This window comes from Lonchura striata, chromosome 3 (genome assembly GCF_046129695.1).
Source record: "Lonchura striata isolate bLonStr1 chromosome 3, bLonStr1.mat, whole genome shotgun sequence".
Lineage (NCBI taxonomy): Eukaryota > Metazoa > Chordata > Aves > Passeriformes > Estrildidae > Lonchura > Lonchura striata.
In genome coordinates this window covers 49,713,458-49,737,490 of record NC_134605.1, presented here as the reverse complement: position 1 = coordinate 49,737,490, position 24,033 = coordinate 49,713,458, and the positions used below count along the sequence as shown (strand labels likewise).

The window sequence follows — 24,033 nt, the reverse complement described above, 5'->3', positions numbered from 1 at the left end:
TGAGATGTTAAACTTAATCCATTCATTTCAACAGGACTGTTCTTTTATTTCTAGAGTATAAATTAAATTACATACTAACTGTTTCGCAGCTTTTTATTTACAATCAGGAAGTGCTTTTTAAATGGTTTATCTTTGCCAATTATAATTAGAAAGCTGCCAGCAAACATAATGGATAAGAAACAGATTGTAAGGGCAAATGTCTGTCATGTAAGTTTTAGAGCACTTCATTAATATGTGGATGGTTTGTAGTTTGGAATATTTTATGGTTATCATGGGTTTTTGTTAGTGACATTTACACAAATGCATTTAGACTTTTTAAATTTCACTGCTTTGTCAGGTAATATATTCATGGATGCATGTTTTGCTATGTGGCTCATATTGGGTCCATAAGTTTGGCAGAAGAGATTTAGAAGACTCTTGCTCTGAATAATTCATAGTTTTGATAGGAACAAAAAAAAAATCGCTTCTCAGTGAAATGTTTTTAATTTTTCCCTAAGTAAAGCATAAGGAGAGATGTAATATGTTCATACCACTTGTGTTACTGCCCTGTAGAGCAGCTCACTTCTGTAATAGCAGAAATCCCTCCTTATGCCACCCACTGAACAGAAGGAAATCTTGTACCCTGGACTCCTTGAAAAATTCTTTTTTTGGGTGCCATCTACAAGCAAGAAGAATAATGGGCCCAATTGTTGTTCATCTTCTATCAAAGTTAATATCACCTCACTCTGAGTAGTTCTTGACATTAGCAGGGTGCTTACATGAGAAAGTGCTCCTTGCACAGTCATCACTGTGACCTGGGACAGAAGTGCCCTGGTAGTTGTAACAGAGAGAGAAGAATCTGCAGGTTTCTCTGCTCTTGGTTAAGTTCTTGGTTTGAATCTTTTTGGAAGTTGAATGAAATTATTTTTTGTAGCTCTTATTAAATTTGCAATCATGTTTTTTCCCATGTCTCTGTCCATTCCTACCTATGGAATATACTTGGTGGTGGTAGCAGCACTGCCTGTGACTGTGAAGCTGCTGCCTTCCCTTGACCTGAACAGACTGTTGAGCTGGTGATTCATTAGCTCTGAGCCCATTCCTCTTCTCTGCGGAAACCTTGTATGGAATTGCTTGGCTGTTACCCATGATTTCTTGCTGGGTGTTTTGGGATTAGGCTGGCACAGTCATGTTCACCCTCTGTAGTCACTTAGCAGCTGTCAGGTAGTACTGACTTTAAGGAATTGGAAGGGATCCTCTCTTGCTTTTTTTCAGTTGTACCAGATGATGCTCACTTGGCCTCCTTTCTTACAAAATCTGTGTGGCATAGAAAGAAACTGAGTGATAACTTTTAAAAGCCCATTGGTCTTTATGCAGTCTGGCACAATTGTATGTTTTTTGCAATTAAAATAGAAACAGAAAAATATTTTACATTCATTATTTTATTAGGCATGAATTTCATGTTCTGTATTTTTCTGTAAAGAGAAAATTTAGCTGTTCAGGTGCTCACTGCATCAAATGGAGAAATGAGATTATAGTTCAGGATACAGAATTTTTTTGATATCTCATTTACTTTTTCCACTTCATGTTAAGTAAACACAAAATAGAAAACAGGCATTTTTTATCGCATGTTTTCACTGTTAAAGTGATTTTAGTCTTTCAGATAAAACTGTACTGAAACTCTGCATTTAAAGTATACAATTTCAATAGTGAAACTGTTTGCTCTTAATTTTTGGAAACTTGATTTAAGGGATAAAGTTTGATTAGTCAAATCAGCTCTTATTCATTGCATATGAGTTTATAAATTACTTAGAAGCTGGAATCTAAATTGCAATTAACTATACCCACATCCTAATTAAGTATTGCAAATTCATAATGAAGTATATTTCCAGAAGGGGAATAAAAAAAAGGCAAAGATTTATCCAAGCATATACGTATATTTCTTCTATATTTTTAACAATTAAAAAAAAAGTAAAGAAAAAATAGAAAAGGACCTAGCTAAATAAACTTTCCATTTCTGCTGCAGCTCTCAGGAATATCCTCACAGCACCCCACTAGTCAGAAACATATTTGCTCATGGAACCATATGTTTAATTCCAGAAAACAGGGAACTGGGAAATAATGGCTGCAATTCAGCAAAGTCCCTATGATGATGGCTAGTTTTGCCATCATAGTTTCTAAGGCAGTAAACAGGATTTAACTCAGCTAAATTGCATGTAGTTTACATATAGTGTTTGCATTGATATTTCAATGTTTTAAATAGAAGGAAATATCTGTCTGTGTATACATGTATTTTCAGCTTCTGTCACAGTACTGCCACCTACCTTTACTTTTAACATAAAAGATCGAAGGTGTTTTAGTTAAGGCTTTATTTTTCTCAGAATATCCTAAGAAATCCTTTAACTTAGAATGTTGACAGTAAAATCAACTGTTTTGGGGGATTTTGTTTTGATTTGGGGCTTGACTTTGGGAAGGGGCTTTGAGTTGGAAGGGAATTTGAGTTAAAGCCATGTCTTTAAATCAAGCTTTATTAAATTGATCACATATTGTATTCATTTCTGTGTGCAGTTGCAGTGGATTTAGTCAACAATTCTAAATGGCAACATATTTATATCATCCTGTTAACATGATAGTGGAGACATTTGGCAGTTTCCAGAGTAGTTTTGAGAGTATTAAATAAGTTGAGCAGTATGAACTATTACATTGTATTTCCTGTTCCTGTTTACTTCAGTATTTACTGAAGCTGTATATGTGCTTTTTCCTGATATACTATAGTCTTTAGACAGCAGAGTGAGAATGCTGGACAGTCACCAGCCTTTACCATGGCAAAGCATGAAATCCAAATACATTCTTGTTGCTGGCTTCATGATTGGTTTTATTGGTGTGCCTTTTATAGGAAAATGATTGTCAATCTACTTGTTTTTGAAATTACTTTTTTGGACAAAGATAGGCATAGTGCTGTTTTAGAATTATCTACCTAAAAAGTGCAAACCCACTGATTTACTGGCATGCATGAGCTTTGGAGTTTAGCATTACCAGAGCCTCAACCACCTTATTGGAAATTTGAAACGTGAATGGAATTCATGTGATAATGATATCAGAATGAAATGAAATAAAATCTTCTATTCAGGAAGATGTATTCAGGTGTAAAGATGTATTTAAGTGCTTTCTTTTGAATTGAGGAGAGTTTGCTATAGTATTTTAGAGTCAATCATGTTCTGGTAGAAGTCTTGGTTATTGTATAAATCTCTTGTTTAAATGTAGTCATGTTCAGTCAGTGACTAGGGAGTAATCACAAAGAGCGAAAAGAGAATTTAAACTTATTGTATTAATAGGAAATAAACACTTTGCCTATGAACGTCCTTGAAGAACCCCTCACAAAGTTGTGATTATGCCATATAGAAAAATTGAGATCCATGGCAGAGTGTGAAGCATGATGGGGAGAAGCTTTCTCTGAATACCTAGGCTAGTCTCAAAGCTGGAATGGACTGTAAAATGTGGATTGTGTCCTATGTACAAAGACCCATTTCAAGCACTTTCCACTGGTGTAAGTTTGAGCCAAATGCATACACAAAAGGATCCTCAGCACTTAAATTGTTAGGAGCTTGCCTTCCCTTATGGTACATATCCTGTCTCTGCAGTTCTTTGGAGCAATGACTTTCTATACAATTTTTTTGTACCACCTAACATAAAAGGGATCATTCTTGGTTGGCTTCTCAATTAAAAAGTAAACCTTGATGATAAATTACTATGCACTCACTGAGGTACAGCCATTTATATGTAGCAAATGATGATACTGTTCACTACATTTAATACCAAACTGGCCTTTTTAAAGTCATTATTTACAATCATGTTTCCCTCTATGCAGGAAAAAAATGGGTATATTAACAAATTTTAAATAGAAACAAAGGTGAAATATTTAGTGTTCTCTGAACATTACTTTAAATTACTAAGACAGCATAATTTCATTTTCATTAACTTTTAAAGGGAATCCTATGATCCTTTTAATATGACCTCTCTGATTAGTTACCTTGCAAATCTAATTCAAATGTAAATCCTTTGTAAAACAAGAATGTGCAATCATTCCGGCAGTTAATATTGATAAATACAAGTAAAGTGTGGCTTGTAGAAGGGAATTGGAGATTTCAGTGGACCTGACATAATACACATTTTGACCCTTATGGCTGCCTACTTGAAACTCTGATAAACTGAAACAGCAACACTAATCAGTAGGTTAAGGGATGCTGCCTATTGAACCTCTATTCTGTGAACAGTAATGTAGGGCATGTCTCCTAAATCAAGATATTTATTGATTGTTTGTGTGGATGGTGATCCGGTTTCCCACTGGACTCCATCTTAAAGGTCCTTTCCAACCTAAATGATCATGTTACATGTTAAATAAATGTTATGGGTAAAGCTTAACCTCATTGTCTGTATTCTGATACATGTGCTCAGATATGCAATGAAGATTGAAATAAAATCTCAATATTTTTATTTTAAAATTATTTTTACAAATATATTTATAGATTTACAGCACAGGAAATGTACTTTTACCTTATTAGTGTATCTCTTAGCTGCAGGGTCAGAGTCCAGCTCTTACCATCACAGTTAGAATCAAAAGTAAATATTGTTACATATAGGTGGGCTATCATCTGACTAAGTTTGTGATTATAAAATTAAGGAACTGGGTAGTACAGATCATGCATTTTAATTAGAGCTGAGGGATTTCTTACCACTTAAATGTAGAAAATCAGAATATCTTTAAGATTTTATTCTTTGGAAATGCATATGTGTGTTTTCTGAAACTTTAATTACTTTGTTTCTGTGCAGTCATGAGACACAGACGACTTGTTGGGATCATCCTAAAATGACTGATCTCTTCCAGTCCTTAGGTGAGTGCATTTATTAAACCATTGTGATTTATATTCCATGAGTAAAAGCTGCATTTGGATACTGACCATGTTTGAGTTCTCATGACCTGAGTGTAACAGCATTTCTCAATTTGTGATGAGACACACTTTGTCCAAAACCTGCTGCCTTGGTCACATTATGTATTGTCTTTTGGCACTATTAATTCTGAACCATGTACTCTGACTGTATGCTTTAATGCAGTACCTTGTTTTTTTTTCTTTTAACTTCACAATGAATTTTCCAATTATACAGGCTCTCTGCATGTTTAAACCAGGGTGCTGGTCTGCAAGGAACTAATTTTGGTAATAAAATAGAGCAGCTACCTTTTCAGTAAAAGCTAAACTGTATTATGGTACAGCCAGTTCAACATGCCTTGATAGCATCAACATTTACTGTGAAATCTCCCATTCTAAGTAGAGGAAGGGTAAAAATACTGTTGAGTGAGGAAAAAATGTTACCATACCAATCAATTTCTAAAACAGAGCTTACAGCTAAGCTGACTGTCCCTTTTAAAGCACAGTTTGCAAAATCATGGCATATAAATTAAAGCTTAAGCCATTTTTTCTGTTACTGTGATGCTTGCTGCCCTCTGTTTCCTGTATATTATCTGATGGTGTTGTAAATTATTTGAGAAACTGAGAGTATTTGAGTCTGGGAACTATGTACCAGTGCAAAATACTTATGTGAAACTCTCTTGTATATGTATGTATTACATGTACCAAGATAGTGTAAGCATTTCTGGAGGGCCACTTTCTTCAAGGTCCTGGTCTGTCAATCAGGAGGCTTTCCCTGAAGGTGAATTGAGCTGAGGTCCCAAATTGTCAGGTTTTTTAATTTGTTCTGATAGATCCTATTCATTAATTACAAAGAGAAGGGATATCAGACTCTTCCAAAATATGAAGATTTATATGCAAAGAAAAGTTATGGGCTGTACTTTTGGGGCTCTCATGTTTCTGTTCTGCTCTTTCAGCTGACTTGAACAATGTGCGCTTCTCCGCCTACCGCACGGCCATCAAAATCCGCAGGCTGCAGAAAGCACTGTGCTGTAAGTTGGGCTTTTGAGGGAAATTGTTTCCCTACAGTACTTGGGGAAGGGAGGGTCAGCTTCAATCTAACAACATTTGCAGTGGAGAAGTCATCCTTGACACACTGTCAACCAGCAAAATGACAAGAACTGCCAACAGTAGGTGGTCATTATCGCAAATAAATAAAATTAATAGAAGAGAGGTGCAGCAGGTAAGTTAAAATGATAAACTCACTAAGAATCATTCTTATCTTAAATTTTCTGTTTTATAGGTGAATTTATTTACTTATACATTTATTTATTTATATTGCTAAGGAGTTAAAAAGTATTTCCTATTATATCACAACTATTTAATTCAGCAGCAAGTTACATGATGCACATTCAAAGTTTAGCAGTCTCAGAAGTGATATATCAGGAGATCTTGTCCTGGCCTCTAGTCTTGGGACTTCTCGAAGTCACATAGCAAGTACCACATTGGGGATCTGTGCTCTTGTTGAGTCTCATGTGCAAAGCAAACTGAATTTTAAAAACCACAGAAAATGAAATACATAAAGACACACATATAACAGAAAAAAACAAGGTGGAAATAAGAACACGCATCTAACAGAAAAAGCAAAAGGAAACTAGACAATTTTGGAACGAGATGTGGGATGTGAAGGAGAGTAAGGGTTGCAGATTTTAGGCATTTTGAAACGTCTTGGCAACAGATGGTAGAAAGATGTATGCTATTACCAAATTTTCCTCTTACAAATTAGGAGTCTTTGGCATGGAAAGACTTCTCAGCCCTGAAGGGTGCACAATACTGCAGGCTGAATAGGAATACAAGAAGTGCAAAGTCCTCCTAGGGGTGCAAGCAGGAAAGGAGTTGCACAAAGAGGTATCTCTTCCCACCCTCCAGCCTAGAAGACAAAGTCTGATCTTAGTTGGCCTTCAGATATACATCATACTGAATGAAGCTGTGCCTGAGATGGTAGCTAGCTGCTCCAGAAAGCTGGACTGTATCTGTGCAGAGCACAGGCTCTTATCAGTACCTATCACCAGTTCTTCATTAGATGTGGTTCCACCAAGGACTACAGCTTCATCTCCCAGCAAGACTAAAGAACATTGAGCTTTTTGCTTATCAGTAGGCAGGGTATATAGTATTCATCAAGATGTACCTAAAAACAAAAAGCAAGAGATCAGAAAGCAGAATAAACTCCTTGTGTGAGCTGCTCCTCAGGGAAGAGTGGGGAAAAAATAGACTGGATAGGACAGATGCTAATCATGCTGTCTATTTCTGACAGACATACAGCTTTTCTAGTTACCTGTATAGCTCAAGCTTCATTTTTATTAGTTCTAATAAGCTTTGAAGAGGGACATACTGTCTGCTCTTGCTTTTACTGCAGAATCTATCAATTTCTGTAATAAATGCCAGGATTAGTTCTCCTCATTCATAGATTTCAGAAGTGCCCTCCTATTGTCTCCAGTTTCAGGGGAGGGGGTTGGAAAGGAGGACAGAAGGAAATAGTAAGAAGTAAAGAGAATGCTCCACTTTGAAAGAGCTAGGAGTAAAACTCTCATCCTTACAGGTCCAATCTGCCTTATTATCTATGAAGCTGTTTGTTTACTCAATCTCTGTGCTTCATGGGAAGAGAAAACAGCCAAAAAATCTTTGTTATACATGTGTACTTAATAAAAAATTGGTTTTATTTTTAGGTGGGGAAAGAGTAATCTTCTGTACCACTGTCATTCATTTTTGGGTCTGAGTTATTTTAGTCTTCCATTGTATTTCCTGTAATTTTAATTGCAGGTGCATTTTAAAGGTGTTTGGATGCAGAATTCTTCAGAAAGGCTTATGTGCTAAGGCAAAGAAAGCATCAAAACAAATCACCAAAAATGGAGATCACTGTAAAGTGTGACAAATTGCTGTCACAGACATGGTGTGTGTATAATGTCAAAGGCATTTTGGTGGGAACTCCCAAGAGCACAGCTGGAGCTGGATGCACAGTTCTGCTTGCACTTGATAGATTTTGACTTTGCAGTGTAAGTGCTTTACAAGCAGATTCAGAACCAATTGCACTTTAGAATGTTCATTTGAGAACTTTGCTGATGCCATATCTCTTCTTGGTAAGTGTCAAAAAACCTCAGCTGTAGGGAAGCTACTCCCATTTTCCTCATTCTCCTTTAAAAAGATAGAGTTGTGTTTCTTTTTGTTGTTGTTTTTTGACAGTAGATTCCTGCAGAGACATACATTTTCATATATATGTATACCTATTTTGCAGGAATATAAGAAAGGTTAAAAGCTAGAAATAATGAATTCTTAGCCTCTCTGTCTCAGATTACGTGGGGCAGATGTAGGGAGAGTGCTTTCCCACTGTAGCAGAAGAATGGGGCCAGAGAGAGTACCCTTTGTTGCAGATGTACTGGGCAGCTGTGTAGCACCAGGTCCTGATAATATTTTATTCTTGTGCAGCATTCCTTAGCCCATTTTCAAGAAATTATAATGCCCCACATACTGAAGTATAGTACTGAAAGGCAAAAAGGGAACAAAATCAGAATATATATTCAGAATTCTGTTGCTGAGTTCCTCTAGGTGATTTAAAATTTAAGAATGTTAATAGGAATATCAACCACACAAGGGGAAAAATTTGAACATTTAGACATCAGGGACTAAGAGAGCTGTGAGCACTACCCTCTTTGACAGAAGAGTGCAGTCTCTTTGCAGGAACTGCTATAATTTGCAAGGTCTTTTTATTAAAAAACTCCACAGTAATGCCTGGCTATTTTCCATGGGGTTACAGCAGCCTCAAATTTGCCATTAGCAGCTGAATGTAGCTGTTCCTGAGTCAGTCATTCACACCTGCTTTAACAGTGCTGAATGATATTATTTCTCTTTTTCTTTGGGAAAATCTTGCTGCAGAAAGGGAAGAAATGGGCCTTGTGCCCATTGGTTGGTTAAAAGCAGGATTGGTCATTCAGCGTGTTCAAGTAGATGCAGAATGGTAATGCAAAAATGCACTGAAACCTGTCTAGGCATCATGCCAGAAATGGCATGACAGTATAACTGCCTGTCCCAAATTTTATTCAGTCAGGTAAGTGCTGAAGTAAGCAGGAATGAAAGTAATTTCCTCTGGTTGTTCTCCATGGATAGTGCCATCCAAAAGCGTAAGTTTAGCTTAATTTGCATTAGTGTAGCATCAGGCTTGCTGTATTTTTTAGTACAAAAATATTGGAAGTACCTCTCCCAGGTCCTTCTGGAATGCTCAGGCAGAAATGTGAATGAGAGATCTTAATGCCAGCAGATCAAGATGGGAAGTTAGCAGGCTTAGTGTCTGTTGAATTACTTCTTTTCAGTGCAAGGATACTAATGTTAAGCCAAAGGCTACAACTTCCTGGCATTCCAAAGCTTTCTGAAATTTCACAAGCTTTAAAAAGGGGTTCTTTGTGCAACCAGAAACAGGCTGCAAAATAACCAGAAAACATAAAAACTACAAACAAACAAAAAACTCCTATGACTCAAACATAAATTAAAAGCTAATACCAAAACAAAAACAGCAAACTGGTTGCATTAATTTTTACAGGGTTTTCTTTGTCATTAAGGTTTTTGAAGTCATGAAGGGGAAGTGTGAAAAGTGGCCATCTCCTAAATTCAGTATGTATGTCATGGGGACAGCAGGTTACCCTCACTTGGCTTCACTCTACTCCCTCCATATCTCAAAAAGTAGTCAGGGTTACACTGTGAACTGTTTGTGGGCTCATGTTGTTTTTACATATGCCTGTGAGCCTTTTGCAGTGTATCACATCCTTTATAACTATTGTAGAAGATTATGCTGCAGTGAGTGTATTGCCAAACACTTCAGCTACCTCAGGTCAAACTAGTGGCAAGGTGTTTTGCTGCAATTACCAGTCTGCCTCTTTGATAAATGCATGGCTGGCATTTGTTTGCAAGCCCTGGAGAAGGACTTAAGATATCTCCCAACAAACAAAAAAGAAAATGAAAAACAAACAAATGTAAACCCCTGCAAATCTGATACTGTGAGACGAGAACAGAATGTACCAATTTTAGTGCAGGAGAGGAAAGGCAAGGGCTGCGAGGTACTGTTCCTCACTTCACAAAGATGTGAGGAAGGGTACATAGGGGAAAAGGGGTTGGGAATGTAAGATTTTGGTAGATGATCACTGAGTTCTTGACAGAGTTACTCATATGGTTAATGTTGTCTTGCTCTTGGTTCTTTTTCTGTTGACCTTGCTTTCCAGCCCAGATAGAATTATCCTGTTTGCACAGGCTGCAAATCTGGGCTCCTTATTTAACATTCTTGTTCTCCCTCTCTGCTCTTGTGAGACCCCACCTGGAATAATGCTTCCAGATCTGGGGTGCTCAGCACAAGAAAGATGTAGAACTGTTGGAGCAGGTCAAGAGGCAAGCAATGGGGATGGAGCACCTCTCCTATGAGGAAAGGCTGAGAGCTGAGGTTGTTCATCCTGAAGAAGAGAAGGCTCCAGAGAGACCTCAGAGCAGCCTTTCAGTACCTAAGAGAGGCTTATAAAAAATAGGGAGAGTAGCTTTTTTAAAAGGACAGATTGTGATACGACATGGAGAAACAGTTCTAAACTAAAGGAGAAGACATTTAGATTAAGTATTAGGAAGAAATTATTTACTTGTGAGGATGTGAGACACTGGCACAGGTTGCCCAGAGAAGTTGTGGATGCTCCATCCCTGGTGGTGTTCAAAGTCAGGCTGGATGAGACTTGGTCTATTGGGAGGTGTGCCTGCCATGGCAAGTTTCTAGGTTGGAACTAGAAAATCTTCAAGGTCTCTTCCAACAAAAATAATTTTCTGATTCTATGATTCATTGGGATGATTGGTGAAGAGCAGTTCACAACATGTCAGAGATTGTCATGTGGATTTTTTTTTCATTTGAGAGATGAGATTTATAGTGCAAATGTGTTACTGACTCTCCACAAACATCTCAGTATGAGCTTTTAATAAACTCCAACTGCATGTTATGTATATTGTAGCAAGCATACATTGCAATTATATTTTTAACTTAAAGTCCTTGCTTCCATAAAAAAAAAATCACTGAGGAGTATACCATTTATGTTTCATCTTTTCCACTTTCTTTTGCAGAAGGAGGTAGAAGTGCTCATTGATGGCCTTTTCACCATGCAACCCCCAGATTTTCACAATCACATTTGAAAAGTTTTGAGAACAAAACCCTTTTTCCCCCTGTAAAATATCCATTGCATCACCAACTGCTTATAGAAAGAATTCTGTAATAAAGGAGATAAAAATATTTTTTTAAGAAAGCATAGCTTTTGGTGTTCTGGAAAACTGCAATAAATAATCTCCATGCTTTCTTTTAAGCCCTAATTTAGCAACTGCTATTCAGTTAATCAGGCCTTTAGGAAAGAATTCTTACCTAATAATTTTCTTTGCTTTACGTTCATCAAAAGTAATTTTATAGGATTCTGCTTTATGGTAAATATGAAGAATCCTGTAAGCCTCATGAATTCTCTGTCGGTGTATCCAAAGTTAGGATCCTCTAATTACACAGACTAGTTTAGCAGCTATTTTAATGTTGTTCTGGGCTGTGCAGTGCCATTATAATATTTGTATTCTAGTTTTTTTTAAATAAATAGTGCCCAAATGCCGTTGACTTGTCACAGAGAATGGTTTGTCACTGTACCTTAATAAATAAAAGCCACTGGTTGCAGATTTTAGGCCTTTTGAAACGTTGTGGCAGGACAAGTTGTTTGCAGTGTTTGCTACAATTTGCACATAAACAATTACTGTTAATGTTTATTCACACTTTATTTTATTTTTTTTAATCCTATTATTTTTTTAAATCTATTATTAGTGGACCTGTTGGACCTGAATACAACAAGTGAAGTTTTCAAACAGCACAAGTTGAGTCAAAATGATCAGCTGATTGGTGTCCAGGATGTGATCAGCTGTCTCACTACCATCTACAGTGGACTTGAAGAGAAAAACAAAGATATGGTGAATGTTAGCCTCTGTGTAGACATGTGTCTTAACTGGCTACTCAACGTGTATGATAGGTAAGAAAAATGGTTTGTTTGTTGCAATGTGTACCCCCAGGAATTCTAAATTATAAAGCCTTAAAAATTTCTTTATTAAAAAGTTATCTTCTGATGGTTTCAGCTTCATAATGGAAGTGCAGTTGCATGCAATAAGTGTCTTGCTCAGCATTGGACTAAGATTACAGTGCTTTTGTACTACTACCAAAGAAACATTGAAAGGATTTTAAAAAATGCATATTTGAGTAGAGAGCTAGGACACTGCTTTAGCTGTGATCCTACTGTGAGTATTCCAAGTTTACTAGATTGGTGGCCATTCATATCAGATTCTATTTCTGCCATAGATGGGCAGTTTTTTCATATATTTTATACTTAGTTACTGGCACTCATAATCCTGGCTGAGCTCCCTGCTCTGAGTCCTCTATCAAATGGAGGTTGTTGTGATCTCAGCACTAAAGCCTGTCCGATTCTGGAGGGTCAGCAGTGTCCTCTTTGTGGCTCCATTCCAGCACGTATAGCTCCTGCCATGGATAAGTTCTGAAGGGCTGGTGTTTCATGGTCCACGTGCCCTTGTCCTGGCAGCAAGGCTGTATTTCCCAAGGGCATTCAGTTTGCCTAAAGAATATTTTTTTTGTAAAACTATGACAGAGTCATGAGTTTGTTGCTTATTTTTCATAGCGATATTTACTATTCTTATCTCCCTTGTGTAGTAAAAACTTGGGAAAGGCTTGGTTTCCATCAGCTCGTCTATGGCCTAAGATGTCTCCTTATATGGCTTCAGCAAAGGCATTTCAGGACTCTTTCAGAGCTAACTAAAGACTCACTAGTGCAGTCCAGGTTGTGGTTGCTTCAGTATGTCTGATTGAATATGTGCTTTAGTTCAGAGCTATAAACAAAATTACAGATCAGAATTATAGATCAGAAGCTCCATGAGGGTGGTTGCAAATTTTTTTTTCTCCCCATTTGAAGTTGAAAAGAGCAAAAGTATTTCTTGAATAGCAATAAAAATTATTATACCTGACTTTGCAAATGGGAGCTTTTACTTGTAGATGTATGCATTATCTTCAATATGTTAACTAAGTGCCAAATTCTAACAATTTTTTGCTTTTTGTTTTTTTCCCTCAGAGGATTATGTAACAGTTCTATACTTCATGGATATTTTACTTTATTTTGATTTTAGGGGAGAGGGAAGGAGGGAACAGAGTACATAGAACCATTTGTCATTTATCTGCTGGCTACTGGCATTCAAACATTCCTGTTAAATATTGTGACATTTCCGTTAGTCTGACTTCTCCCCATTACTGCTGAAAAATGAGAGGGTCCATCAAATATTGACTTGGATTTCTTCCTGCATTTGTTTTGGTTTTGGAGAGTTCCATATTGTGGATAAATAAACACATTGCTTGCAAATAAAGTAGTAGATCAAGTGAATTGCTTGACTTAAATGTTATTGCCAGTTTAAAATAATAGACATAGTAATGTCAGAAATTTTTTTCTAATTCCTTGCTGGGTTTTGTTTTCTTTCAGACTGAACACAAACCTACTTCATTTTCTTTAGCTTACCTTTGCATCTTAACTTCATCTACATCTTGACTTCAGGTAGAAGTCAATTGTTTAATCTGTGCATATTTAAAATGCACTTGGTAAGCAGCAAACCTTTCTTTCAATAATGTTTCCAGTTTCTCCCATTTCCCCTTGACTATTATGTTGAAAACTTAGTGTAGGTAATTCTTCAAGCCCCTTTAAACACTTGAGTCTTTATTTAAACTTTGAAAAATTGAGGATGAAGGTTTACTGAGAGAAAATTATATTTTACAGGGTGTTTCCTTGTTCCCTTTTCAAATTTACTCCAGGAAGAAAAAGAAAAGCTAGAAGACCAGACAGCAATTCTAAGCTGGAATATTTGGTTTTGTTTTCTAAACTGGCCTGTACAAAAGAGCTAATTTATGTCTTGGCATTTACATTATATATAGTGCATTGGTGTTATGCATATAAAATGTGTCAAGTTGTTAAACTGCCAACAAAAAGCATCTGTTAGTCACATGCTGCTAACCTGAAATTTAATTACAGATTCAAAGATTAATGACAAACTGAATAGTTCTCCAGACTTAACCTGCAGATGTCTTTGGGCCTTAAAAAGAACCAATTTATTTTTAAAAGGTCTGTTATGTTCTGGTATTTTCTGACACATTAGGAATGATTCATTCTGAGCAGAGGAAAGAAACAGTAAAATTACTCAGTGACTTTTACTACATCAAGGACTCAAAGGTTGTTCCAGACATCAACATCTGCCTTTATAAACATTTTCCAAATTTTTAAGTTCTTTGTTTTGGCTAGTCCAAAGATTTTTATTTTTTTATGAAATTAGAGATAAATATATTGGAATTTACAATGAGAACTGTGAAGGGAATTTTGCTCTGTAAAATACTTTGGCTGGGTTTGTGTTTAAAGCATCCAAAAGCAATAGCTGGTGGTTTTTCTTTTCAACTGTATATTGTCAAATTTGCTGAAATCTCCAGACATCTTTTATATCAAAAGGACTGATAGATTTCAGTACTAATGGAATAGTTTAGCACCTTTTGAAAAGAGTTGCTTCTATATGTACTGATTCAGGGCGATGACTCATTTCAACTAGAATTACCAATAACGAAACTTTAATGTGCAATGTTTAAATATTTTGCAATGTTTATCTGACTTCCTGTATTTTAACTTTTAAATTTTGTTAGGAGTTTTTTTTAATGCTAGGATACTTTTGATAATAACTTATTTTAAATTTAATTTCTTTGGTACATTAGTCTGAGAAGTGTACCTGTGGTATCTATGGTGGAATTTTCCATATGATCAGAGCTGTCTTTCATGATCATTCTCTGCAGCCCAATCTTCCCCTGAAGAATCACAACTTTATTTTCATTGCACTCATACACCTGGCAGATTCTAACACCAGCCTGAATTAATATCCCAGGCCTTACCAACGTGTTCATTTCAGTAAGATCTGAACTTCTGAGGAATGAGGATGAGATACCTGCTTAGTGAGCCTTAACTTTATGCCCTGGTTTTGACAGTAGCTGATGGAAATTTTCTGCATGCACTCCACTTGCATCCCCTGTGTTTATGATGGTTGTTTGGATTCATAGAGCACTCAGTGGGAGCAGCTTAGCAGGCTTTGATAGCAGCAAGAAGGCTCTGGGAAGGTTCTGGCCCTCTGCAGGGCAGGAAAATGAGCTCCTTCATCTGACCTGTCTGAAGGTGATCACGGGGAGGTGTCTGTGCTGACCTTCACTGATCTACGAGCCTGCCTCATGTTGCTGGGCTATGCAGACAACTGATAGCTGCAGTCCCTGGTAGTCCTCAGCTGCAGTGCCAGTGTTGTCTAGGCTTTGGAGCTCTTTGACAGAAGGCTGAATGGCTCTGGACTCATCTTCATTCTCTAGGTTTCCTTGCTAGTACCTGGTGTTTTTATGCTATTGTGCCTCTTCTCCCAGGGACATAGGGTTCTTCTAGACTTCATGTTAGAATTTCATTTTCCAAGATTCTTTATTGTGTATTCCTGTTTGCAATCTCTTACACTTAATCATGTTTCCTGTCTGACAACTTTTTTTAAATCTGGCTAACTCCTGTATGCAGCTGTGCCCATCACTGATTGTCCCTTTGGCATTCACATACTTAGATAAAATGCTTATATATGCTATATGCTTATATAAGCTACAGAATGCTTGCATACCACTGTTGGTAAACAGAAGTTTTTGCACTTACATTCAAAAATTTAGTATAAATTATATCCTGATTAGTATATTAATAATTTACAGGTTTCACAGGCCTCGGTTTCAACTATGGTATAGAGTGTGTTTGCCTGTCAAGATGTTTTGGATCCTAGCTCTGTGTTAGGAAGTTATTTAGAGAAGGGAATAGATTCAGGCTCCCCTTCATCAGATCAGAGCAAAAAAATATCTGAGCTGCTTAAAGTGGCCTTATCAATTGATTTTGTAGTTACAAACATGCTTGTATTGCTATAATGAGTCAGAATAGTGTGTTGACATTTGTGGCATATATGGCCCATAAATTTTTATGAATTCAGAAATTAAAAAGTTTCTTGAATCTTCCCACTATAAGGCCTTGATTCTTAGGTTTTGTACACGTAGATGGTTGTGCTGCCATTCAGAAGCACTTTGCATGACAGGCTTGTGGCAAAGTAGCCTGATAGTCTCCCAGCAGGCTGAGAGAGGTGATCCTGCACTTCTGCTCAGCATTGGTGAGACACATCTGGAGTCCTGGGTCCAGTTCTGGGCTCCCTCAAGACAAAAGACACATGGACAAACTGGCATGAGTCCAGTTCATGCCATGAACTGGCATGAGTGAAGACCATGAAAACAATTAAGGACTTGGAGTAACTGATAAACCAGTAGAGGCTGAGGGAAGAGAAGTTTCGAGGGGATCTTATCAATGTGCATAAATACCCAGTGGGAGCAAGAGAGAAGATGGAGATAGGCTTTTCTCAGTCGTGTCTCTTGTGACAGGACAAAAGGTAGCAGGCACAACTTGGAACACAGGAAATTTTGCTTAAACATATGAAAAAAAGAGGTTTTTAATGTAAGAGTGATTAAGCAGCGCCACAGGTTACTCAGAGAAGCTCTTCCCTCTCCATCTTTGAAGATACTGAAATGATGGGAAATGATCCAGGAAAACCTGCTCTACCTGACTGAGCAGGAACATTGGTTTTTGGACGCCCCTCCTACTCTCAGTGGTTTTGTAGCTCACTAAGATGAGAAAACTTAAACCATTGGCTTGGAAATGTCAGGACCACAATGTCTATGGATTTAGGGGGAGAGAGGGAGTGTGTGTGGCATTTGGTTTTGGCGTGTTGGGTTTTTTTTATTGTATATATGACATTACAGTCCTAATAATTATCTGTTTCCAAGAAAGAGACTTGGGGTGAATGCATTACTCTTTCAAAAAATGTAATATTCCGGGCTTTGTAATTATGTATGTAATTTATTGAGAAAATGCTCTTTGTGTGAAGGAAGTTTTTCAAAAATCCTACAGAAATCTCCTGGAATCAGGAGAAGCTTGAAGCCTTGAGATTTGTGCCCTTATCTTTTAGCTGCAGTCTCACTTTCTGACGTTAATATGCAAATTATCTGGTCAGTCCCGAGTTAAATCAAACCCACATGAATGTTCACTTTTTTTTTTCTGATGAATATAAATTTAAAGCACAAACAACTACACACGGGAAGGAATAGGGAAATAACTTTATCAGGGTGTAAAATGAGCCATTTAGATGGCAAGGTTTGCCAGAATGATGTAGTGTCTGTGATTGAAAGAGGTAATTTGAAGCTATGCTTGAATATATAAAAAGGTGGCACTTTTATAACATTCTGGAAAATAGGGTCCTGGTTTTCCAACTAGATAGTAAAAGTAATAGATGTTTTTGATTAATTTGGCAATAATTTCTCTGTACCTCTGTTCTGTCTTATGGAATAAAGATACTGCTTTCTAGTGTTACTAGATTAGATGATGTTGTGAAGACAAATGCACTAATATTTTTAAATTTCTTAGCTAATTTATCAAGAACTCAGAAGTAATTGATAATTTTGTATTCTGCACAACATTTGTGAAGTAAATCAGACAGCAGACCTTATGCTGAATGGGTAGGATAGAAAGAGATATGTAATAACCACTTCAAAAGTAATTAAAGTGTATATATAACTTCTGTGTGGCAGAAAGGACCAAAGTAAGGTTTGAAGTGATAATTAATTTACTGTTATCTTACTTGTTGGTGAAAGACCCAGCTAACCTTATGTATGTAATATATAGAGTTTAACTATTTTAAAGATTTTTTTTTCCACATCTCATTTAAAAACATACTTTTTCATGTTTGAAAAAAATAAAGAATTTTTAAGAATATGTTTCTGCATTGATCTTCTGAACTTTAAAATTTTCCTTTTCCCTGTAAGCTGGGTTTGTTGTTTTAATATCTTTTTGAACAACATTTGCCCTGCAGGTTTAACATTACTTGCTTTGGTACCTACTTCTCTGTTCTCAGCTTGCTTTTCAGGTTTGGACATACTTTTTGTCATGCTGGACAAGATGAGCCTGAAGTGACACTGCTTAAAAAGAATGACAGCTTCAAATTTTTGAATTATTGCATTGCCTCTTTGCCCTAAAATTGTGTATGTCAGAGCATTTTAAACATAAAGCAAAACAAAACAAAAACAAAGAAAAAAAAAAAAAAAGGAAGATATTTAATTACTGTGATGTCAAAACCTGGTTTCATCTTACAGTTCTTGTGTTTTACACTGAGTAATAGGCCTTCCTGCTGTGTGCTCATGTATTTTTTTCTGTGTGTATGACATTAATAAATTACTTTCAGAACTTTGCAGAACTAAATGCCTGTGTTTTTGTGGTAATACAAGCTGTTTTGACACATAAACCACTTGGAAGTCAAGCTGAGCTTTTATAAGGGAAGAATTCTTAATGTGATCTTTAATGTTAATGTTGTTTTGAGATCTGAAATATATTTGAAATATAGATCTCCAATGTCTTTGTATTATATAATAGACTTGAGTTGGAACGAAATAAAATGAAACTGTATTAAATTGTCTTGTCTTTATCATTTCAGCGGCCGAACTGGAAAAATTCGAGTGCAGTCCCTGAAAATTGGCTTGATGTCTCTTTCTAAAGGCCTTCTGGAAGAGAAGTACAGATGTAAGGAAGAATTTCTTTTACAAAGTACTTTATATAATTAAGTCATGTACAATGACAAAGCACCTAGCAAAATTTTCAGTAAAACATTTCTCATGCCTGGTGCCAAGGTAGTTTTCTTTTGAGTAAGTAAAAGAGAATTATTTTCATTATCACTAGTAACAATGGTTAAAGTATGATTTATATCTTGACTGGAAATTATTGCTGTCCATTCTGAATTGTCAGAAGTCACAGTGCTTCAGTCCCCAAAAGAAAAGCAGAATATAGCTTTGTGAAAGATATAGAAGTATTAGATTTGATTCTGTTCTCTCTTGTATGTGTATATTTTTTGTTTAGGGAAAAAGCAAGTTAGTGCTGATTGCATCAGATTGATATGGCTGATAAAGCAAGGAAATACATCAAAATCATGCAACTGTATTTAGTGGTCTACGAGAAAGACTGTCTGAACTCTAAAAACAGTTTTCCAGTATATGTGCTTTCTGACAGAATTGCACAATGAAAGTTTAAAATGCATTGATTTTAGTAATCTCATAAGCTTGAGAAATACTGAGTAATATAAAAATATGTCATAAAAATAAATGAAGGACCAGAAGAGAATTGAGTAACTTTGTGGAAAAAAAGCCCTGACAAATACAGAAAAGAAGATGACACACTATATTAGAGCATTCTAGATGATGGGCATTTACATATTATGCACATAAAATTAAATTTGCTGTTCTTTACAGTAGTTCCTTGACTCATTTTGAAAACCCATGAAAAAAATTACAGAGAGACTAAATTCACTCCATGTACCTTTGGAGCTCTGCAAAAAAAATTCTGCTTTCCTTAAGAACATTTATAAGCAGTCTTGTAAACTTAGTTATTAACATTGAACAAAAGTAGAGGTGTTTTATACATTGGGACATATTTTGATATCTGAATAGCATACTGAGACTTTGGGGTGTTTAGTTTCCTTCTCTCATTTGACATATATGTGAAGTATTCTATAACTAAAAAAGAGCTTGATGGACATACCTTTGTTCCATAATGACAATTCAGAAGGTAATCTGCTGTTCTGTGTGAAATAAAAAACTTTCATAAAGTGTAGGAGTTAGGCTGTGGATGATAAACTGATAACCCTAGGAAAAGATGGTTTTAAAGAAACTAAAACCTGAGAACTCCCATTAAATTGCTATTGGTAATACATTAGTATACAGTTGCGAAATACACAACTGAAGCAGAATAAGGAAATTACCTGGCCAGCTTCATATTTATGCTTTTGCTTTGTTTTTAGTAGTAATATTAAAATGGCAGCTGGTGGTGGCTACAGATTTTATATAATTTATGTCAACAAAATGGACTTCAAAGGATGCTGTGAGAAGTCCTAAAAAAATTAGTAGGGAATAAGTCTCAGAAGATTTTTTTGTACCTAGTGATGGTAACTTCAACCTGAAAGACATCTGAAATTAAAGTAGTTGCTCGCATTCTTGAAGCAGAGAATTGATAGTCAGATAATGCATCCTTTTTGTTGTAACTCCTGCTCTGATCAATGGGCCAGGCTTTTATATCTTTGTTAGCTTTATTGTCCTTATGAACCTTAAAATTGTCACAGAAGCACTCTTCAGTCCAAAAGAAATTTTGCTAACAAAGTGTGTCAGGTACTGTTCTTGCTTTGTAGTGGCTTTGAAGTCAGTGTTTTGGGGTCCTCTGGCACGAGCTGTCACACACTTTTTTAATGTAAGCTCTTTTGGTTCTTTTTTGTCATATCCTACTAATCATCTCTTGTGAGAAATTTTGTCACATCTACTGTGTTTTCAGTCCTTGAGTGAAAATTGTAATGGAATTCCTGAGTATTTTCAAGAAAGTCAGTCTCTTGGAAAAAAAAAAAAAAACCCAGGACCTCCAAACATGTGTGCTTATTACTAAATGCCTGCCTTTTGATTTTTCCCTTTCTTGGACCAAATCCTGGCATTTCCTTCTTCTTTTGGCTGTTTCTTCTAAGGGTTTCTGAGGTGTTGTCAATCACTGGCTCTTCTGAGAGTGACAGCCATCGGATGGTTGTGGTTAGAGCCCTCAGCAGAGCACAGACTGTGCCAAAAATGTGCTAGACTTGGAGAGGCAAACTCTTCTTAGAGTAGTTGGTATTAAAAGAAGCAGGTTTTCTTGTTTTAAAAACTTTTGGATGAACCCTTAATTCTTTTGTAAAACTCGTGACTGGAATGTTTGCTGTTCAACTGTTCAGCCTTCCTAGAGACTGTATGTTCATTTCCAGTGTAGGTAGGATCTTTTCACATGACACATTTTTAAAAAATGTTTTGACGGAGAAATTTTTGTGATTTAAAAAGAAAAAAAAAATTAAGCTTGTTTTTAAGAGTCTAGTCTTCAGGGTTGACATGAGAATGGATCCTTAATTAAAAGTCTGAATTGCTTTAGAGGAAACATTGAAGCCTCAGTTAAAGAATGCCTGTTCTTGAAAATGTTTAAGACATGCTTAACTTCAAGCACATGCCCAAATGCTCCTGAGAATAAAAATGGGCCTGCAAAAGTAATTCAGTAATTGTGGGTTGCTTACATCTATGCTTTGGGGTGAGCAGTCTCAGGCTTCTTTTCTATTGCTGAGGCTCATGTCCTGGTCTGGCCATAACCATGTTATTCTCTGCTTTCTCTTCTGACAAGGAGGGTCACTTGTGAGCTATATAAGAATACATTTGTATATATTTCACATTACACTTGTTTCTAACACCCAAAGCAGCAGAACAGAAAAAAAACCCCATATGGAGTTTTTTACAGTGTGTAGCTTTTGGATCGTATCATTTAATCTGCAAAATCTTTATGATTTGACATGAAAAGGAAGGGCTACTTAATAAATCTCATCTTCTAAGCAGTTCAGTTTTCAAGTGATGTACCACATCCTTGGAATGTGGTGGGGTTTTTTTACTGTTATGTTTACATTGTAAATTTTCAAACCATTTGGAACTAACTAAAAAAATGAAGAAATGAAGATGTGTGTTCTATTTTTGACAATGCAACATAAATGTGGGTTGTAGACATCTTCTGCTATCTTATTGTCCTTTTGTTAAGAATTCATTAAACTTTTCAATATTTTCAATTACCCTTTCTTTATCAACCATTAAGTACTTCTTTTTCCAGGTTGTCCAGCTAAGTTACAGAGTCCCACTGGCTGTAATCCTCAAAATACTAGTGTGAGGCTGAATTTATTTAACTGATATATCTTTTCCCGGTTTCTCTTTTTTTCATACAACTCAGATATGAATAATATTTTGTCTGCTTCCTCAGTCATTCTTGTACTTTGGTAGAGTCCCTTATATAGTTCAACCTTTATATCAATGTATTTTTTGTTGAAACTCCTTTAGTGTGTATGTGCATGTTAACAAATTTCATTTAGAAGAGGTTGTGGCTTTTGAGATTGCTGGTGGATGATGTATGGAGTCTCTTTCCCATTGGTGGTGAGTAGGGTTCCTGGGTGTTCCATATCAGAGCTAAAACAGGCTCTCCTCCATCTCCCACTTGAGGGATGTTCTTGCCATGCCTCCTTTGCCAGGGAATAGCTCATGGGTTATTTCGAGTAGGTAGGCCAGATAACAAGAGCCTTCTCACTTTCCATGCCTTCAGTTTTGGAGCTTCTCCTCCTGTGTGCCACATTGAAAGCATTGAGGGGTTTGGGAAAAGATGGTACAATCCATTAACTCCCTGCACCTGGACAGTCTTTGGTCTTCACTAGCACAACTGCCAGTGTTAAGAAACAAATGATTTGGAGGAGACTGAGCTCTTCAAAGGTATTTGCTGTTTTCCTCATAGCTAATCACTTTTCCCTCTCCTGTCGCACTGTTTTCCTCTACTTACCAGCCCCACAGTCAACTGAAGTTTTAGGGCTTAGGAAATTACTGTTTCCCAGCTCCAGCAGCTAATGAATTGTCCTTCTTTGATGGCCTCTTTCCACTGCAGACTGATCCAAACAAAACAAAAAAAAAAGACCATTTTTTTCTTTTTTTTTTTTTTTTAATGTACTATCAGGTTTTTTAAACTGACTCTTAGAAATTGAAAAACCATCCCATCCTCAGTTGAAGAAGATAGCCAGCATCTGGGATTGTCAAGAGGAGCCTGCAGCTGTGCAGTTCTAATTCCCCTAATTCTGTCTGTGTTTGGTTTTTTTGTTGTTGTTGTTTGTTTGTTTTTTTAACAACACTGAATGGACAAGATGCTGTAGCTGCTTTTTGACTAGGCAAGAAAGGGTGAGAAAAATACAATAAAATCTAAAAACTAGTTCAGTCATCTGGATTTTTTTTTTTGTGAAGATCCTTTCTTCTGCTTCTACCTCCTTTGAGAAGAAAAAGCTGTGCCCAGGCTTTCTGAAGCACACTGGAAAAGTTTGCCAATTGCTCCAAATGAAGGGCAAAACAATTTACACCATGTAATAAGAGTTACTCATGAGTGTTTCTGAACAAAGGTTGTCTTTTTCTTGATCAGAAACGCAGCCAGACTGAATTTTGAAATGTCATTTATTTCTAATTTATTAGTGGTTGTTCTGATGGGAAACATGAAAAAGTAAGGGCATAATATAAATTGATTCTTTTTCTTTTAAGATTACTTGGGGTTTTAATCCAAGCCAACCATTGAGTGCAAAAGGAAATTGTAAAAACCAGCTGGAATGAACATAATAATTTAATTCAATTTCTTCTGTAATTTATACAAATCACAGAATCAAAAAATATTTCTTAGATAAACTCAGCATTTAAGATGTTTTCAGAAAAGATTAATCTCTTGACTGAGTGCTAATGTACACAGCTACAGAGTTCATAAATCAAAATTGTTGGCAAGAACATTAACATTTTTAGCTGAGCATTTTAGCAATTAAAATTGTCCAATCAAGGAAACATGTTAAGAAAGCACATGAGAAATAATAACTGTAGTGCTGACAGGCCTATTAACTCAGTGTTTTATTGTGAGTGTAGATACAAGCACTATCTTCCTTCCCAATGCCTGTATCAGGAAATATTTTCTTGATCCCTTTCAGCATCAATTTTTTCCTTTGTTGCAGTCATTCTGGTTCATCCATTTATACTGCAAGGCTTGACATCTGCCTTACGAAAATGGAATCAGTGAAGGAAAAATACATGGAAGCAGACATGGTTATCCAGGAAGAAAATGTGATTATTGTTTAGCCCAAGTTGTCTTTCTGGCTGCTGTTCTTGCTTTAAGCTGTTTGACATGGCCAGTTCTGACTTGTGGTAACTTCCCGTTAAGTTCAGAGTAATTGTGCTTCTGTTCCAACCAACTGAAGCATGACATATTTTTTTAGCACACAATATGGATATCTGAAATATTATCTCATTCTTCATGGAATCATAGAATCATTTGGTTTGGAAAGGACTTTAAAAAGTCATATAGACCAACTGCCTTGGAAT

At 36.4% G+C, this 24,033-nt stretch overlaps 1 protein-coding gene across 3 annotated transcripts in view; it reads left to right on the top strand.

The window, feature by feature from the left end:
- Positions 1 to 24,033, top strand: part of UTRN (utrophin) — a 305,876-nt gene that overhangs the window by 241,631 nt on the left and 40,212 nt on the right. For all 3 annotated transcript variants that reach the window (XM_077782132.1, XM_077782130.1, XM_077782131.1), the window contains 4 exons: positions 4,807 to 4,868; positions 5,858 to 5,932; positions 11,749 to 11,950; positions 18,546 to 18,631. In XM_077782132.1, the coding sequence (XP_077638258.1) occupies positions 4,807 to 4,868; positions 5,858 to 5,932; positions 11,749 to 11,950; positions 18,546 to 18,631 (425 nt within the window). The remainder of the gene's footprint in view (positions 1 to 4,806; positions 4,869 to 5,857; positions 5,933 to 11,748; positions 11,951 to 18,545; positions 18,632 to 24,033) is intronic.